General features: G+C 34.9%; 1 protein-coding gene across 1 annotated transcript; it reads left to right on the forward strand.

The window, feature by feature from the left end:
* Positions 1-1081: 1081 nt before the first annotated feature.
* Positions 1082-19946, forward strand: LOC111710299 (C4-dicarboxylic acid transporter DauA). Its single transcript, XM_023484352.1, has 11 exons — positions 1082-2152; positions 3467-3637; positions 9233-9352; positions 10072-10178; positions 10842-11109; positions 12926-13084; positions 13493-13633; positions 16344-16510; positions 16976-17152; positions 17800-17915; positions 18854-19946. Exons 1-11 carry the CDS (start codon positions 1972-1974, stop codon positions 19614-19616), a joined length of 2370 nt encoding a protein of 789 aa, XP_023340120.1. The 5' UTR covers positions 1082-1971; the 3' UTR covers positions 19617-19946.
* Positions 19947-20444: the final 498 nt, after the last annotated feature.

A 20444-nucleotide genomic window follows, 5' to 3' on the forward strand; every position in this document is an offset into this window, starting at 1 on the left:
AGACCGAGAGTTTTGAATATTCTGGCGTTTAGGAATTCCTGAACACTAGACAGAGAGTTGTGAACATTTTGGTACTAAATAGAAATTCCTTTACATAGACATAGAGTTGTGAACATTCTAGCGTTAGAAATTCTTGAACACTGGACAGAGAGTTGTGAACATTTTGGCACTAAATAAAGAGTTTAGAACATGCTGACGTTTACATTTTGGTATTTAGAAATTCCTGAACACTAGACACTTAGTTTGGCACATTCTAGGGTTTAGCAATTCCTGTACATAGACATAGAGTTGTGAACATTCTAGCGTTTAGAAATTCATGAACACTGAACAGAGAGTTTTGAACATTCTGGCGTTTATAAATTCCTGAACATAGACAGAAAGATGTGAACATTTTGGCGTCCCTTCAATAATTTCTAACAGTCTCTTTAATAATTCCTAACCGTCCCTTTAATAATTCCTAACCATCCCTTTAATAATTTCTACCCGTCCCTATCATAATTTCTAATTGTCCCTTTAATAATTTCTAACCGTCCATTTAATAATTTCTAACCGTCCATTTAATAATTTCTAACAGTCCTTTTAATAATTTCTAACCGTCCATTTAATAATTTCTAAACATATGATTGCTTCCCTTCTGTCATCTCTGATATAATTATAATTAAGTCCATATGTTCGTTCAACTAGAAATTATTTCTTAATTAAATATTTGAGATGAATCCTCAAGAAAATGATAAATAGAGCATATGTGTAGAGCATATGTGTATCTTGACCAAACTATCCTGAAGATGGATGTAAAGCTAGAGCTGGGGCACGTTCATCGTTCGTTTTTTTTAATCGTTCAAAATTATCGTTAATTTTTCATCCATTTCGTTCGTTTTCTTCCAGAACGAAAGTTTAGAAAAATCTTTTGTTCAGTAAAAAAACTATCTTTTTTTCAAAATCTTTTGGAAAATTAGGTCGTTTAGTAAAAAAAATTTAAGATCCTTCGAACGATTTAAAATTTTTGTTGGTTGAGAAAACGATGCGCATCTCTAGTATAGCTCGTAAAGTTAATTACAAACCTATTCTGAATTTCAGATTTTTTACATTAAGATGATCACTGCGTTTCATCTGAAGTACCTGGCAGAACTCCAAGCACAGGAGGAATTTCATATTACAGTATTCAAGTAAACCAACGGGGACGAAATGGGACAAAGTGACATTTGAATAGCTAACCTTTGTTTTGTGAGATCCAATTAATAAATCCCACTCATCTCTCTTTATCTATGTCTGTTAATAGGTCTATATCCAAACCAGGATTATGGTCTAGTTTGATATCAATCCTTATTGGGACCCTGGTAATGTTTTCTCTCCCACTGATCTAGACCATCAACAATCCCATAAATTCATCAACTTAAAGGATTCAAATAGTGGGAGGACAGAAGAGTTTAGAAGGAAAGCAGAAAGGTTTAGAATGGGTGCAGAAAGGTCTCACTAAGCTTTTGGTCTGGTCTACAGTGATTTGCAGTATTCTGACCCAATAAATAGTGGATTTTAGTGGAAAATGGTCTAGAGGGTATGCAGAAATGTTTAGAGGATATGCAGACATGTCTAGATTGTCTAGCAGAAAGACCTAAAACATAAATTCTAATGTCTTTATCGTCCTAGCAAAACCATCCAACGACAGTTCGACATATCGAACACTCAGTAAGAATAAGCTGACACAGCACCACCAAGCAACCACTCTAAAAGTAGCATGATCCGAACCGGTACACCGTGAACTGAATGTCCAGTCTGGACTACCCAGTGTAGAGTCGACCCAGCACGTTTTATGAAACAAATGTAGCCTGGCAAGATCGATGATAGTGACAAACTTCTCACCGTATACAAATTGCCTTGCAGTGTTTCTGCAGTGAAAACTGAAGTTGTTTATATCCAGTGATCCTGACATCCATGCAGTAATCTTCTATGTTTATATCCGCGCGGTGAAGAATGCGCAAACTGGATATATCCCAGTATATACCTGTTATATCCCTTGTATCTGGATACACAAGGGTAAAGTTAAAAGATGATATTGTATCCTCGTTATGTTCTGTGGTTCTAACTGCTCCTCTATGCTTAGCTCTATCCCTTACCCTGGGCTGCAGGCCTGATATCCTACTTCTCTCAACCGGTAAAATAAAAAATTTTTTTTTTTAAATCAAAATAAAAATCATTTGCAAAAAAATACAAAAATAAATAATTATATGATGAAAAAAATTATTTTCAAATGATAATTTGTGTAAAGATATTACGTAAACACGATTCCCAAATCAAAATTTGAGACACATCAGACAATGGACTCCTTAGTTAAGATGGAATATCCAAACAAACAGATTATTACTTTAAATAAATGATAAAAAAGTGTGTGGGTTTACAATTTAAACAAACCATTGTCCGAATTTAATGAATTTAAGTCGCGTTTCAATTCCTCCAAAAACCTGTTTGAATTGAGCGCCGGCTTAAATCTTGAAAAATTAAATACAATTTTAAGTGGAACAAACTATATTTGAGTCCCGGCTTGAATTTAAGCCGCGGCTCAAATTCTTTAAATTCGCCCTAGAATTGCATACAAATGGCTCATTTGCAATATCTCCAAATATTTCTCATGGAATTTAAAAACCGGCGTTTTAAAGGTTTCTTTTTTGGTTTAACCAATCACTATGAGTTGGGTTCACAGATTTCATAGACAGGACAAGAAACCCTAACCTTGAGTTTATTTGAATTTGCACGACTTCTATAGTGCAGGGTTAGAATAGCAAAGTACTAAAATTTGAGTGTACAGTTGTTGTACGGATGATTTGTCTACGGTTGCAATTGAGTCGTCATTTCTTTATCTGTGTACAACATATCTTTGTAAATCTTGGTCTAGCTGTGCTATCCGTGATTAAATCTTTATCCGTGTACCGATGTATCTCCAAGTAAATTTTGTTCTATCTATAATATATGTTTATTGTTTAATCTTGGAATGAACCATTGTATCCTTTTAAATCTGCGTAAACTGTGATTAAATCTTTATCTAAATTAATGAAATTTTGTGATCTTTTCCCGTCTGAGTAAACTATGGGTAAATCTTTATATGTATCAATTTTTTCTTTTGTTCAATCTGTGTAATCTGTACTAATTTGTGTAAATCTTGTTCCATCTATAGTAATCTGTAGTTTGATCTTTATCTGTACCATGTATCATTGTATTCTTATTTGTTTCTATTTAAAACAATAGAAACAAAGAATCAGACCGTGTTCCTAAAATGGAAACTATAACAATAACCTTTATGGTTCCTTTATGGTTCTGTTTTAACCGTTGTGAGTTTTTACTAAATAAACTGTATTTAGAACTTATGTTTTATATTCACAATAACACATTACTGCTTAGTAAAGGAGACACTTGCTGAATTTTTTGTTTTTATCATTATTATAATTTTTTTTAATCGCTAAATGTATTCTAGGTATATATTCTCTGCTATTATGCCTGATGTCCCCTTCTATAAGTATGACGGCCTGCCCATCACTACCTCTCCTCCTCCTGTACACCTCCTCTCCCTCCTCCCTCCCATCTGCCTCCCTATCCCTCCTCATCTCTTCAGGACTTCTTATCCTCCTCGCAGTCTTAAAAATAGGTTAGTTGTTGGTGTAATTCACGATAAACTAAAGTTATTTGCATGTCAAACAAAACCTGAACGATCCTAGTTTCGACTGTACCGCCAATTTACAATTACTAAAGCGTTAGACTCGTGTGACGTAAGATTAAGAAAATTTAATGTTTCAGTCATAACTTCTCTTGTTGTAGAGTTGTTAACAAGAAAGTCAAAATTCTTATTTGTAATTCCAGAGCTGAAAACTTTAGAATGAAATATCCAGATATCCCGTCGAATAATTAATCTGAAGATTAAAATCATGCATTAATCAAGCAATATTTAATCTCGAGATTAAGAAAAAGAGTGGATTAAGCCTTAATCCTGATATCCATCATTCTAAAGTTTTCAGCTCTGATAATATTGCTTTTCTTATACTTTTGTATAGTCGCAAACTCAAACCAGATAATTCACTTATCTAACCGTATTATCGCAATCGAATAATTCTATTGATCTTCAAATAATCAAATGAGATAAAGTTTATAAGGGTTTAGCGTCGATTAAAGTTTCTCTTGGTTGGAGTTAAAGGAAATGTAAGCGTAACTTTACGTAACCCTCCATGCTAAAATGTCAATGCCCGATTCACAACGGTACCTTAAAAACCGGTTAATCGGATCAATAAGTTTGAAGATATTGTCGCTTTGAAAGTGTAAGTTTTGACTGATAATTTATACACATATTTTTTCATGCGGTAGTCGACTTTGAAGCGTCATAACGCCTTGATCTGTGATTTAACCTCGTTAACCCATGTGTTCTTAGCTTTAGTTCTTCGAATCTGAAAATCTGCTTGATTTTGATAACTGTGAGTCGATCCCCCCCCCTCCCCTCCAATGTGAACATGGGCCTTGTTATTTTATGTCCGGCCGTTGAAAATAAATTCTTTGAAGTTTGGTCTAAAATATGTAAAATAATGTTGGAATATGTTAAATTCGAAATTACAGGGAACAAAATGGTATATATGTGAATTCATATTTTTATGAATTTTCCATTTTGTTTTCATGATTTTAATATGATAGAGTTGGCACCTAGCACCGCTCTAGATGATGATCAATTTTTTATCCAAAATAAAACCATTATTTTCAAACAATTTTGCTGGAACAGTTTAACAGCATGATAGGGTTTCATGCTTATAAGATATGATAAAGTAATTGATATTTCCCCTTTGTGTTAAACTAGCATTACTCTGCAATAAGAAGACGACTTATAGACTAAAGTTTCGCCATTAAATTGGCATAATGGAGATCAAGGGTAGGAGCACTGCTATTTCATATAAAAGAACATAAGTTGAATTAGGGGGATGGGGGGGGGGGGTTATATTCTTTGCCCCTTTCCCGTTTGTAAATTAGGGGAAAGCATTTGTTTGATTTTGATTAAGCAATTTTAGGGGGAGAATAGTCGATACTTCCCCCCTAATTACGTATTTTAGGGGGAGAATAGTCGATACTTCCCCCCTAATTACGCTATTTTAGGGGGAGAATAGTCGATACTTCCCCCCTAATTACGCTATTATAGGGGGAGAATAGTCGATACTTCCCCCCTAATTACGACCCCATGACCCCTCCTTGTATAGGTTATATATGGTTATATTTTAGGGGAGAATAGTCGATACTACCCCCTAATTACGACCCCATGACCCATAAACAATAAACATATTTACTCCATTCATTTACCCTATACTCCAAAAGTAAAATAAGCATTTTTTTATTCCGAGGCGCATTTTCTTTCTCATGAACACTTTTACCCTTTGTCATGAACACATTTTATGAACAATAGAAAAGTCGCTGAAGTGATTTTATTCTTCATAAAACCTTACATTTTATAAATCGATTTATGATGATTTTTGATAAGAACACATGCACCTTTGTCTTGCGTATCTTTTCTCTGTTTAAAAGTTATATACACCCATTTCACTAAATTATTGGTTTAATAAGTGTCTAGTAAAACTATTTGCTTTTTAACAACATCAAATACATATTTGCATATTGTCGTCTTTTTATTCCATAGTTTTCTGGTTATCATTGTACAAACTTTTTTATTGTCTTCTTTTGGATCACGTATTTTTTCTTTACTCAATCACTAGAACTACGAACCGGGAAATGGGCTCTAGAGTTCCTTTAAAATTGGTTCAAAATAATTTGTTGGATATCGTTTCCTGAACTTTGATCCCTGATCAAGAAGATTGGGGTTTAAGTGTGATTTAGAGTTTGGTTCTAATTCGTCTCAAAATATAATATTTGTTCACGGTTGTTAAGTTCCTTATTCAGGGGATATTAAGCTGGTAGAGAGGGATGTAAACATTATAATTTTTTTTTAGGTGTTTTTTTAAAGTGTTTTTTAATTGTCTCTAATTGTGATAATTCTTCTGGATACTTTCAGCTTTTTTATTGAATCTGATTATTGATCTCTCTTGAATTAATTGGTATTCCGAAAGCTGCCCCCCCCCCTCCTTCCCCCAATACCCTCCCCCCTGGGAGGGTAAATAAAAAGCTGCCTACTGTTTTATTTGCAATAAAGATCTAAGAGTACAATACCTAGAGGGGAAAGGAATAAAATAAAGAAATGAAAACTGTAATGGGAAGGATGAATCAAGATGAAAGATCAATGTGAAGAAAGACGGAATGAATATGAAGGATGAATGTAGATAAATGAAGATGAAGATGAGGAATGAATGGAGATGAAGAATGAATGAAGATGAAGAATGAATGAAGATGAAGAATGAATGAAGATGAATGAAGATAATGGATGAATGAAGATGAATGAAGATGAATAATCAATGAAGATGAAGAATCAATGAAGATGAAGATGAAGGATGAATGAAGATGAAGAATGAATGAAGATGAAGGATGAATGAAGATGAAGGATGAATGAAGATGAAGTATGAATAAAGATGAAGCATGAATGAAGATGAAAGATTGTGAGATTTATTCTAAGAAAAATTATGACATTTTTCTTAATATATTTCATATATTTTCTTATATATTTTGTTCAGATGATCTTTTTTTCAGGGAAAGGTAGGAATTTGTTTTATTTTATTTTAAAACACCGCGACTGAGTAGCAATGCAATGTTTTAGGAATGTTTTTAAACCCTTCTTATTTTGACCTAAACCCAGAATCTTCACATTTTTACAAAGTTTTTACCTTTTTCTCAATTTACATCGGACCTTCTGGCATTCTCGTTTCCTTTCAAATCTTCCAGGCTGGGTTTAAAATACTACGCCACATAAATGTCAATGTTCAAATGGAAAATAAAACGTGCTTCGAATTTTATAACAGAACTTTGTATGCATAGGTCACATAAAATCTATTTAATTTGAAGTAGTTTGTTCAATAAACTTTAAAAGCAAACCATTTGTGTGTAGAGTGTATTTACGTGTATCAATGTTTACTGTTGAAAATAAATGACTAAATATATCTGTTCAACACGTTTTTCTTATTTGTTTACGCTCAGGAATTTATATGTGTTAATGAAAAGTGTACAATCTTGTCAATTTTGATTATTTTCTAATACAATGGAAAAAGGAATATATATTTTTATGATTACATTTATTAATAAAACATTATGGAAGGTTTTGTTTACAAACAAATGTATTAAATGATAATTTTAAATAATGTTTAAAGTGTCCGTCCTCATTCTCTGCTCTAGTATGCCGAGTCCATTAGCGCCTGATCCAATCAGGGTTCAGCCATGTGTTTGGTGTCTATTCTGAACCAATAGAAATTGCAAGGCGGTTACATCTATCTTTCTATCTATCTCAGTATCCAATTAGAGATAAATCCTTATATCGGCGCTATAACAGTAAATGGAAATATTCACTCCAAAGTGTCTCTTGTGACGCTGTTTGCAAAATTCTCCACGACTTTCTTCATCTGGTCCAGAGACTTCTAGGTTTGGCATCAAAAGTACACTTCTCAGCTGTACCCCAGAAGAAAAATCCATTGGGTGGATTTATGTCCGGGCTCTTGACAGACCTGAAGAATTCCAGACGGTTGGAGATGATGCGGTTCTGGAAATTATCCGGAAGATACCATAGATAAATAAATAAACATAGATAGTTTATGTACGTAAAACAACCAAGAACTGTACAGTCCGCGAACTCATACTTCTAGGGGTCAAAGTGTACTTCAATGATAAGCTGGGTGATTTGGTGTTTTAATGGATTTCATAATAGAGTGTAAAATAACTCCGGGAAAGGAACTATTTGAACAACAATATTTCACTTAGCAATCATATTGACGAGAACTGAAGAAGGACATGAGAAGGACTAAACTAACTTAAATTTCTCTCTACAGAACTCATGTACACCACAAGTACTCAATGACATAAGAACAGCCAATGTTCACAACCGACCAAGGTAATCTATATAATAGGAATATCTTTAAAACATCTCTGCACATTTATATCTTTCAAGATGAAAAATCTCGTCTTATGCGAATCTATCTTTATCTAGAAGAAACTCCAAACAATCATTATGGATCAAACTTCAAGATCTTGTGCATAGTTTTGTGTATGATAGAAGTAGACATTTCCAGAGAATAGCTTTCCTTTCTTAATTTTTCTAATGGTGTCTTCGTAAAGAACTTCTTCACAAGGGTCTCCTTAACTCCACCCAATGTTGGCCTATAATTATCTTTCCTTAGATATTGAATGGTTCCACCTCTTTTAAATAGTATATATTTTCAAATGATATATATTTTAGTTTTAAACTTGTAAACAGAAGAGTAGATACCAGTTTCGGCTGAATAGTTTTATTTGAAGGTTTAAAGTAAAAAAATATGAAAACTAAAATCTGTTCTGAGATGCCATTAATTTCTTTATTTATCCATGTTTTTGCGGATTGGTAGAAATTCAGTAACCTCCCATAATAAGCGTTCCATATGTTTTTTTTTCAAAACGGAATTCTAACAAATTCTAACAAGATCAAATGTGTATGTACAACATTACAGTTTGTTTGTACTACTAAATCCCTATATTTTTGCATCCTAGTGGTATAAACTTTTGATTTTTCAAACTTAGACTATTTCACCTTACATAATTCATTGTTTTAAAAAGTAAAGGTATACGACATAGGATTTCAAAGATATGGGAATTAGAAAATCAGAGTTTGTTGAAAGAACTCAGTTCCCTTGATATAAGTAGCTGGACTAACTACCGTCGATACAAATACTTATCTATAGTTCTGCATGTTAATTGTTAAGACAAGGACAAATCCTACATCCCCAATTCAAGATCGTGGTTGAACCGTCTCCAGACCTGGCTCAAATTCATTAAATCTGGTCGCATAGAGCTTTAAAGGGATCTCAGAGTTTGCGCTTAAACTATGTTTTATTGCATTAGGTTCACTGATCTGTATTTTCTAATATTAGAGTTACGATACCTTACTTTTCTCGTTAAAGTCTCCAATATTTTAGTTTATCTTTAAAAAAAGTATACCTGAAAAAAATAATGATAAGAATAATTCCGTTTAAAATGATAAAAATAATAATTATATTGCTTCTACTACTTCTAATAATAATTATGATAATAATAATAAGAATATCTATATAATGATGATGATAATATTGTATATATTTTATTCCAGGAGATGTTTCTCGTTATGTTTCCCCGACTGTTCTCACAGGACTAGGATGCAGCAGTATGTTTCTTATATCGAGCTATTCAAGTATTGGCATGCTGGGCATGCAACCATCTCAACCTCCAGGTATGCCAAACTATAATGGATTATTGGCATGCTGGGCATGCAACCATCTCAACCTCTAGGTATGCCAAACTATAATGGATTATTGGCATGCTAGGCATGCATTAATCTCAACCTCCAGGTATGCCAAACTATAATGGATTATTGGCATGCTGGGCATGCAACCATCTCAACCTCTAGGTATGCCAAACTATAATGGATTATTGGCATGCTAGGCATGCATTAATCTCAACCTCGAGGTATGTCAAGCTATTGGCTACTTATTTTGGCATTAAAATCTGAAATTATATTTAATTTTTTTAAGCCAGCTTGGACAATTTTAATAAGATCCTTATCTGTTCCCTCTGCAAATTTAGAAATAAGAGTCAGGATTTTAGAAGTAAATTTTTGTATTAAATCAAAATTATTTTTAATTGAAATGTATAATTTTTACTGCCACAATTTCAGCAGCAAAGGCCCTTTTCAAGGGAGAAGAGTGAAACTAACCTTGAATTCGTCTCGTCATATGTATTTTATCTGTTGTTTTAGGTAATGTACTGTCCATTGTACAGTACATGTATACATGTTATCTTAATATACAAGCTTAATTTTAGGTAATGTACTGTCCACTGTACAGTACATGTACACAAATTATCTTAACATAAAAGCTTAATTTTAGGTAATGCACTGTCTTCTGTACAGTATATATACACAAACCATTTTTATATAAAACTTGTTTTTAGGTAATGTACTGTCTGCTGTACAGTATATGTACACAAATCATCTTAATATACAAGCTTGTGATGCAGCTTTAGGATTCTCTGCGCTGGGTATCCTCATTGCTATAAAGGTATTTAGCTCAATATAGACCTTTTTTTAAATATGGCTTTCTTCCCATAATTTCAGATTATCTCCAAGATTTCATCCCTAAAAATTTTGATAAACTTTTTAACATCCTTTAAATTGAATTTTGGATTTCTAAAATCCCAATTTAAACTATCAATTTACATTGTAAAGCATTGTAAATTTAAAGCTATCAATTTACACTGTAAATTTAAAGATATCTATTTTCATTGTAAATTTAAAGCTATCTATTTACTTTGTAAATTTAAGCCTATCTATTTACGTTGTAAATTTAAAGCTATCTTTTTACATTGTAAATTTAAAGCTATCTATTAACATTGTAAATTTAAAGCTATCTATTAACATTGTAAATTGTACAATAATATTTCTGGGCCTGCTGTCTGTTTAATAATTATGTTAAGAAACTTCATCCATCTCTACCCCCCCCCTCCCTCTACTACTCCCTTTCTCCCTCCCCCTCTTCTTTTAACCCCCACCCCCATCAAATAACCCATTCAAGCACTCTTTCCTTCCCTCTCCTTTACCCTCCACGTTCTTCACCCTTCCTTCCCCCAAATTTACCCCTTCCTTACATCTAGTTTACACCCCCCCCTCTTCATTTCCTCCCCTCCCCTTTCATCTATGCATTAAGTAATTAGTTTATGTTTAGGCACTGCCTGGAGTATATATAGGAGAGGGACCTGATCTAACCACCATCAAATCTAGACTAGTTCGCAACATTAAACTCATTCTCTCAATCTCAAGATTCTTCATCCTTCTCCTCATCTCCATCCTTCTCTCCTCCGCTCTTTCAAACACCTTCACCACCTTCCCCTCCTTCCCCCCTCCTCCCCCCTTCCAGTGCCCCTGGAGTGTGGAGGGGGTGGGAGGGGTTCTCCTGAAATCTGTGCTCCTGGCTGTTCTAGCTGTGTCGATAGGAATGAAGATAATAAATGAAATATTTCAACTTTTTACTTATTTTCATAATTAAACTATAATAGAGCTGGAAACTAAAACAGGGTGTCTCAACATTATTATTAAAATGTTTAAATTTAGAAAATGTTAAAACTTTAAAAGTTCTTAGCTGGGAACTTTAAAATTGGATGCCCTTAATACCGTTCGCTTAATCTGAATATCCATTGTGGACACTTCTGATTGGCTGTTCGGAATTATGCATAAGTCACTCTATTGGTTGAATTGTATACAGTTTTCAGGGCTAAAAACTAAAGATTAAAATAATTTTGAAATTAATCAAAAGAGGAGACCAAGCCTTGAACTCGGTATCCACAATTATATAGTTGTCAGCGTTGATGACATTTTTTTCTGATAAGAACTTTGCTTTTCTTAAAAATCGAATAAATGGATTTAAACACCCTGTAGTAGGAAGCAGGCATATATTGCAGCAAATATATGTTCGCGTTTTATTTGTTACACTTTGAGGGTTATAGAGCTTATGCAGGTGTATAGATTTATGATATATTGTAACTTTTAGGTTTATTAAAGGTATAAAGAACAACTAATGTAAAAGCTCCAGGACTTGTTATAAGGATACGGGTTCCGGGTTCCCTTGTATTATAAGGATACGGGTGCCGGGTTTCCTTGTATTATAAGGATTCGGGTTCCGGGTTTCCTTGTATTATAAGTATATTGGTTCCAAGTTTCCTTGTATTATAAGGATACGGGTTCCGTGTTCCCTTGTATTTTAAGGATACATGTTCCGGGTTCCCTTGTATTATAAGGATACGGGTTCCGGGTTCCCTTGTATTATAAGGATACGGGTTCCGGGTTCCCTTGTATAATAAGGATACGGGTTCCGGGTTCCCTTGTATTAAAAGGATACGGGTTCCGGGTTCCCTTGTATTATAAGGATACGGGTTCTTTCCATATTCTTTTATAACCAAAATTTGAAAAATGTGTTTGAAGTTCTAATTGTTTTACTCATTAACAAAGATTTTGCATTGATACTTTGTAACCAAGAACAAACTCTTTTTGCAGAAAAAGCATAAACTGCACCTTTGCGCTGTCCTTTTAGAAAAATAACACTTAGAACGCGTAATATAAATGATATTTAAAAAATGTCTTTTATGAAATATTTTGCTCACTAGAAGTGGTAATGAATTAATAGAATTAATTCTGTTTAATATTTTGTTTTTAAATTCCATTGTTTATTTCAAAATCATATAGTTTCCTTCAAAAAGATGCAGACAAAAAAACTTTAAATCTTTCTCTATTTTTTTAAAGGTTTAACTATATCATAATTCTAAAAGTAATTGTAAACTGTTTTTCTACCCACAAAGGATGAAATTCAGAAACAACTACGAAATCTGTTTCCTTATATTCATAACTCCGTACAACTGTAGTCTTCTTTCATTCTTTGCCAAATCATTAAATATGGCATTACAAGTTTACATGAAAGGCAGTAGACTTAATTTAACCTATGAACCGTTGTATTATATGAGTTTCAGGTCGTCTTTATATTCTCATCCTTTTTTGGTAACCCTGTATTCTCTTATTGAGGAGTTATGGGATAAATGTGTACCACACTACAGCATAATTGTTATTAAATTATGAAACTCTAGCAAGCAAACTGTCGAATTAAGACAGAGATCGGCTCTGGAAATGTCTCAAACGAATTTATCATAAGCCTCATAGATTCACATTTCTTTTTTTCTTTGAGATAAGATGTTATGCGACATTAATAAAAATAAAAATAAAAAACAAGAATGAATATGTTGAATATCTTCTGATGTACAGACCAGGAGAACTTTTCTGACCTAGAACCTGGAGACTCTAACTTATCCTCCAGGATTCAAGCTATCTCCAACCTTGTCTCCAGTTGTCTAGGTTCACCTCCAGTTTCCAGTATACCAGCTCCAGTCCATGCTTCTACTCCTTTAGTTCACCTTTTTTCAGGTTGGGTCTTTAAAGGGAGTGACCGCGTAGACATGGTAGTTGAGCTGAGTGTGTAGTATTGTAGAGATTTTTTTAAGAATTCATTTGAGACCTATTTGACATATTCACGTGTAAAATTGTCCAGCAAGTGCTGAACTACCATGTCTACATGGTCACTCTCTTTAATTAATTCATGCAACTAATCAAAACAACTGATATCTTGCCACAAACTCTTAATCTTTAATTTCAAATCTCGTTAATTTCGCAACCTGATGGTGTAAACCTTTGATATTTCAATCTAGCACGAACTGCATGGTATCTTGCCACAGACGACATCAGGTTGCCAAGCTGATAAGAATTAGAAAATTAGAATTACTTTGTACAGTGGAGAGATTGATTCTAAAGATAACTAATTTCGTTGATTTTTAGGAATAATTCTGATAACAGCTGGGCAAACTGTTCCCTTGTTAATACAGTTTATTCCAACATCAGTTCTATTCTCTTCTCTCATCTCCTTCTCTATCCTTCTACCAAACATTAATACACTGGTTACACTGGGTAGATTTGATAGTAAGTTTGCTATATTTTAAATTTTACTTTTTTGAAGGGACTGTTCCACGTTTCTTTAAGCAATTCCTCTGTTTAAAAAGTCACTTGCCTGATTCGCAACGGAAAACTTTATCTTTGTAAAAATGTGTTTTTTTACTTAAAACGGATTTATCCAGTTATGGACTTAAAAAGGTCTAAAAGAATTTAGTTCATCTCTTTCGGAAATTGAACTTTCACAGCAGTTTGTCATTGCACGTTGTTAGCCTCATTATATTTTTACTATTTCTGATTATTTCTTGGATTTATTTTCAAAAGTATTTCTATGATCTATCTTCAGATAAAACCACTTTGCATATTCATAAAATCTAATTTTGTGTAATATAAGAAATCTCGCCAAATTTGTGCACATGGACATAATTCAAAATGTTAAACGAAAAAGTTGGTTGAATCTTGAAGGATCAATCTTGAGCGTGCATAGATTGGGTTTGTGCGTGCTTGCGCTTTAAGAATATTGTTTGTTAGAGAGCGAGCCTCTGCGCACGACTAATTAATTCTTGATGTTTTTATTTAAGTATTTTCAAGGCAGTACTAAGCATGAGATAGAGTTAAATTTGTCTCTACTCGTGATATCATCATTAAAGGGAAACTATTCAAGATAAATCCTCTTCATACCCTAGCTCTTCTCTTCTTCATACCCTAGCTCTTCTCTTCTTCATACCCTAGCTCTTCTCTTCTTCATACCCTAGCTCTTCTCTTCTTCATACCCTAGCTCTTCTTCTCTTCATACCCTAGCTCTTCTTCTCTTCATACCCTAGCTCTTCTTCTCTTTATACCCTAGCTTTTCTCTTCTTCATACCCTATTCCTTCTCTTCTTCATACCCTAGCTCTTCTTCTCTTCATACCCTAGCTTTTCTCTTCTTCATACCCTAGCCCTTCTACTCTTCATACCCTAGCTCTTCTTCTCTTCATACCCAAGCTCTTCTTCTCTTCATACCCTAGCTTTTCTCTTCTTCATACCCTAGCTCTTCTCTTCTTCATACCTTAGCCCTTCTCCTCTTCATACCCTAGCTTTTCTCTTCTTCATACCCTAGCCCTTCTCCTCTTCATACCCTAGCCTTTCTCTTCTTCACTCTCCAGCCCTTCTCCTCTTCATACCCTAGCTTTTCTCTTCTTCATACCCTAGCTTTTCTCTTCTTCATACCCTAGCCCTTATCTTCTTCATACCCTAGCCCTTCTCTTCTTCACTCTCCAGCCCTTCTCTTCTTCATACCCTAGTCCTTCTCCTCTTCATACCCTAGCTCTTCTTTTCTTCATACCCTAGCCCTTCTCTTCTTCACTCTCCAGCCCTTCTCTTCTTCACTCTCCAGCCCTTCTCTTCTTCATACCCTGGCCCTTCTTTTCTTCATACCCTAGTCCTTCTCCTCTTCATACCCTAGCCCTTCTTTTCTTCATACCTTAGTCCTTCTCCTCTTCATACCCTAGCTCTTCTTTTCTTCATACCCTAGTCCTTCTCCTCTTCATACCCTAGCTCTTCTCTTCTTCATACCCTACCCCTTCTCTTCTTCACTCTCCGGCCATTCTCCTCTTCATACACTAACTCTTCTCTCCTTCACTCCCCAGCCCTTCTCTTCGTCATACCCTAGCTCTTCTCTTCTTCATACCCTATCTTTTCTCATCTTCATACCCTAGCTCTTCTCCTCTTTACTCCCCAGTCCTTCTCTTCTTCAAACCCTAGCACTTCTTTATTACACTCCCCAGCCCTTCTCTCCTCCACTCCCCAGCCCTTCTCTTCTACACTCGCCAGTCCTTTTCTTTTGCACTCCCCAGCTCTTCTCTTCTTCATACCCTATCTTTTCTCTTCTTCATACCCTTGATCTTCTCTTCTTCATACCCTAGCTCTTCTCTTCTTTACTCCCCAGTCCTTCTCTTCTTCATACCCTAGCACTCCCCAGCCCTTCTCTTCTCTACTCCCAAGCCCTTCTCTTCTACACTCCCCAGCCCTTCTCTTCTGCACTCCCCAGCCCTTCTCTTCTTCACTCCCAAGTCCTTCTCTTCTACACTCCCCAGCCCTTCTCTTCTTCACTCCCCAGCTCTTCTCTTCTACACTCCCCAGCCCTTCTCTTCTACACTCCCCAGTCCTTCTCTTCTTCACTCTCCCGCCCTGATCTTCTTCGATCACACCATATAGCCCACTCTACTTTACTCCCCAGTCCTTTCTTTTCCACTCTCCATCTCTTCTTTTCTTCTCTCCTTATCTCTTCTCATCTCTTCTCCTCATCTCTTATCTTCTTCTCCCCCCATCCCTTCTCGTTTCTTCTCCACTCCCCACTCTCCTCCCATCCCTTCTCTTCTTCTCCTATCCCCATCTCTTCTCTTCTTTTCTCCTCATCTCTTACCTTCTTCTCCCACCATCTCTTCTCTTCTCTTCTCCACTCCCTATCTCTTCTCTTCATTTCACCCCATCTCTTCTCTTCTTCTTCTCTCCTCATCTCTTCTCTTCTTCTTCTCTCCTCATCTCTTCTCTTCTTCTCTTCTCATCCCTTATCTTCTTGACTCCCCAATCCCTGCTCTTCTTTAAATCCCTTTCTCATCCCAATCTTCTCTCTTAATTTCTTTGCTTTTTCTTTCCCCATATCTTCTCTTCCTTTCTCCCACTTATTTTCCACTTCCCTTTATATTATTAAACTCCTCAAACTCTTTTTCCCCATAAAGATAATTCTTATATTTTCAGGACCGTTGTTCCTTGTCTGCTCCGGAACTGTGGTTGTAAGTCTCCTGGTTCACACCCTAGCAGGGGTTCTAGTAGGAGTAGGGTTGGATCTAGTTCTCCTGGTTCACAGGTTTACTAGGACCAGGATACAGGATCAACAGCTCAGTATGGGGGAACAGACTCTGAGGGTAAATAGATCTAAATTGAATGTCGGCTTTAAAAATTAGATTTGTTGACAAGCGTACATTATTCCATCTCTACTTGGCAATGTCCTTTGTGTGTAGTTGCAAAACCTCTTTTTTATATATATTTATGGTCTGGTACATATCTATCTATACTCTGCTGTCTACTTATATATTCAGGATTAACCTTTCCCCCCAGCGAGGGGGGGGGAAGGTTAGCCGCACTTGTATAGCCTCCATTCCGTAATAAATGCCATGACGTCTTAAATTAGCGCTGGATTTATCTATAATATGCATTTAAAATTAAAGTTAATGAGGTTTTGCCGGAAGATATATATGCGGCTAGGAAGCGATACAAGTAAGCGCAGTGCCGCGACTCTTTGTTTGCGGGATGAAGCTATACAGGCGGAGCTTGCCTTTCCCCCCTCCCCGAGCTCTAGGTTCTCAGTCATAGATTTATCCTTTCTCTAGGTGCTAACCCCAGCAGGAGATCTCTATTCTCATCACGTCCCGGAGCTAAGACGTGTCATCCTTCAACCTTATTCTCATCCAGCTCATCCAGCTCATCCAGCCCATTCATCTGATGAAGATAACTACCAGAAATCCAGAAAATGGCGTACACAGGATCATCAAATTCTTGATGTTGAGGTGAAATATTTAGTATTTAATTTCAACCTGTATGTAAAAGGAAATGTAAGGTTCTCCATGCAAAGTTGGTTAAACCCTAGAAACATGATCTGAAAGATTTTCGTGTTTTTCTGACTTGACAAATATTTAAATATGATAATTTCTCCATTGTTTCTAACAAGCAAGCATTATACAAGTTCCTTTTGCAGAGAAACTGAAAGAAACCATTAAATGAAGACAAACTTGGATAAACATGGATCAGACATAAGTTTCAAGGTTGTCGTTGTAAATTGGGCTTGCAGGGAGGGTCAGTTTAGGAGTGCACAAAACAGTTTAGTTCGTTTTTAAACCTTTATCAACGAATTGTGTTTAATATAGGGGTTCTTTCGGAAAAAAACAAAAGTCTGTCCGTTTAGGAAACACAGGGTTGTACAAACTGAATTTGAGATAGATGCAAGTTGGTATCATTTATCTTTAAATTAGGCTGGTTATCCAATCTGATTTCAACATACATTATATTTCAATACATTTCCTTACTGAGATTAACAGTTTATCTTTTTGCCTTACACCTTTTATCTTTTTTTTACACCCCGTAGTGAGAAAAGCAAGGAGTTCTAAACATATTTTTCTTTATCAAAAGAACTTCTGTAATTTTTTTTTTATTTTAGGAGATGCATATGAGTCTTGAACCTGAGATATCCAGGACCTGTTTAAACCTTGAGAAGGTTTACTACATGGATCCCCAGGTGGCCAGGTTTATCAGGATCTGCCAGAATTATTATAGGTAATGTTTCAATACCAATGAAAGCCACACAATGCACAATAAAGGATCACAGCCATGGGAACTTTAAAATTGTATATCTTTAATATCGATTGCTTAATCTGAATATAGACACTTTTAATTTACCATGCTTGATTCGCTCTTTCTTTTTTTCTCTCCCTGTCAGTTTCCGACCAATGAGAGTTCACCCATTAATTGGCGCGTAAAGTTTCAAATTCCACGACTTCTCTTATTGGCTGTTCTGATTTCTCCAGACGCCACTCGATTGGTTGAGTTATATACACTTTTGTTGATATCAATTAGATTATCAAGTACAATAGGTGGCAACAGAGAAATTAACCAATTATACACGACGTCACAAGTGTCAAATATAACAAAGAAAGCGAAATTTTCTCACATTAGTTGACAAGATTTCCAAGATTAAATAAAAAACAGAAACTAAAGAACACATAAAATTGCACTTATTTTACTGTAAGAAAAGCACTTTATTCTAAAATTATCAATATTATTGATGATTTTGTCGGACACAAAAACTGAATTGACACTTGTGACGACAGAATACAACTGTACTGAGAGTGTACACATTCTACGTTGCCATCTATTGTACTAGAATCTATTTGGTTGATATTAATAAAAATAGATCAAGCATTGATCTCGATATCCACAGTTCTCAAGTTTTCGCTTCAGGACCGAGAGTAGAACTAAAGAAAATGGGGGAGGGGGGGTTTCCTAAATATAACTGTAATCGTTTTAAGAGAGCTATTGATCTAGTTTTATTATTAGTCCCTGTAATCCTTTTTTCAATAAGTTATCCAAGAAGCCTCAACTCCCCCCCCCCTTCTTCAAAGATACATTTTCTCTTAACATTTTAGAAGAAACAAAAAGTCTTAATTTTTTTCCTTTGAATAGAAAAAGATTAATTCTTGATTTTCTGATTTTAGGCGTGAAGGATCGAGTTTAGTGATTGCAGGAGCAAGCAAAGCTATTGAGCAACTTCTCAACGATATATTACCAACTCAAATCTGCACTTTCATTGATAACATTCAACCAATAAACACCTCTGATACAGCTTCTGATATAGTTGCTAATACAGCTTCTGATATAGTTGCTGATACAGCTTCTCATACAGTTCCTGCAGATAAAGCTTCTGATATAGCTTCTGATAAAGTTTCTGATACAGATTCTGATATAGTTGCTGATACATCTTCTCATACAGTTCCTGCAGATAGAACTTCTGAAACAGTTGCTGATACAGCTTCTGTTATAGCTTCTGATACGGCTTCTAATATAGCGTCTGCAGATAAAGCTACTGAAACAATTTCTGATTCAGTTGCTGATACAGCTTATGATGCAGCTTCTGAAAATGTTTCTGCAGATAAAGCTTCTGATACAGTTGCTGATACAGCTTACGAGGCAGGTTATGGAAAATATAATTTAAAAATTAGTTCTTCAGTGATGCAAGGTGATCGAGGGAATTTAAGCTCTGAAAATTCGCCATTTTCTGATTTGGAATTGGAGAACTATTTATCTAAATCTTTAAGAGTTATCTCAAAACCTGCAAATTCCAAATCCTTGGAAAATGAAGTTATTGCATTAGAAGTGAGTCCAAAGGATAACAGTTCACAATCGGTGGAATACATTTGCGAATCAACTGATTTGGAATCAGCTGAATTGAAATTACAAAAGTTTTCAGAATTGAAATAAAAAAGTGCGATTATAGTGACACATTATTCGGAATCTGCAACATATTGTTCGGAATTGATAACAAATTGTTCGGAATGAATAACAAATTGTTCAGAAAAATAAAAAATTGTTCGGAATCAGTGAAAAACTATGTCGATTACGAAAGTATGGAATATATTTCATACTCCTTAGTATCAATAAATAACCAGCTATAGCAACAAATTTTCCTGATCGACCATCATAAATGTTGATTTGTTGATTAGATTTCGATTGAAACAATTTTTTCTTTTTTTTTGTCCTATAAAATGTAATTGGTGAATATAATGGTGCTAATAAATCTAGTCAACTGAAGACTCTATTCCACAAAGTCATAAATTATAAAATAAACAATAAGGAATGTTTTTGCCATTTTAAATTTAATTTTTTTTGAAACTTCTTGAAATAGGATTTTACAGACATGAGGTTTGATTATTATTAAAGAATAAGAGGGATGAATAAATGAAAGGATGAAAGGAAGGAAGAAAGGATGAAAGGATGAATAAATAAAAGGATGAAAGGAAGGAAGAAAGGATGAAAGGATGAAAGGAAGGAAGAAAGGATGGAAGGAAGGAAGGAAGGATGAAAGAAAAGATAAATGAATGAATGGAATTAATTCTCCTATTGGAATACAAGGAGTGTGTCGAGATGTATGTATATGTGTATAAATATATATAAATATAAATATTTCAGTTTTTAACTTCACATTTTTTACTAAAAAAAGAATTATACTAAACATAATGTTTCACGTCTATCATTTTTCATCACATATTGCGTATTTTCTAAAAAATTATTACAAACATTTCTTTGCAA

This window comes from Eurytemora carolleeae, unplaced genomic scaffold (assembly GCF_000591075.1).
Source record: "Eurytemora carolleeae unplaced genomic scaffold, Eaff_2.0 scaffold936, whole genome shotgun sequence".
In the NCBI taxonomy this organism is placed as follows: Eukaryota; Metazoa; Arthropoda; class Copepoda; order Calanoida; family Temoridae; genus Eurytemora; species Eurytemora carolleeae.

Bases quoted from the DNA above. Each gene is read 5' to 3' on its own strand.
- LOC111710299 (XM_023484352.1), top strand. From the start codon at position 1,972: ATGCGCAAACTGGATATATCCCAGTATATACCTGTTATATCCCTTGTA. The intron at 3,638-9,232 runs GTTAGTTGTTGG...ATTTTATTCCAG, and splicing joins CCTCGCAGTCTTAAAAATAG to GAGATGTTTCTCGTTATGTT. The intron at 13,634-16,343 runs GTAAGTTTGCTA...TTATATTTTCAG, and splicing joins TACACTGGGTAGATTTGATA to GACCGTTGTTCCTTGTCTGC.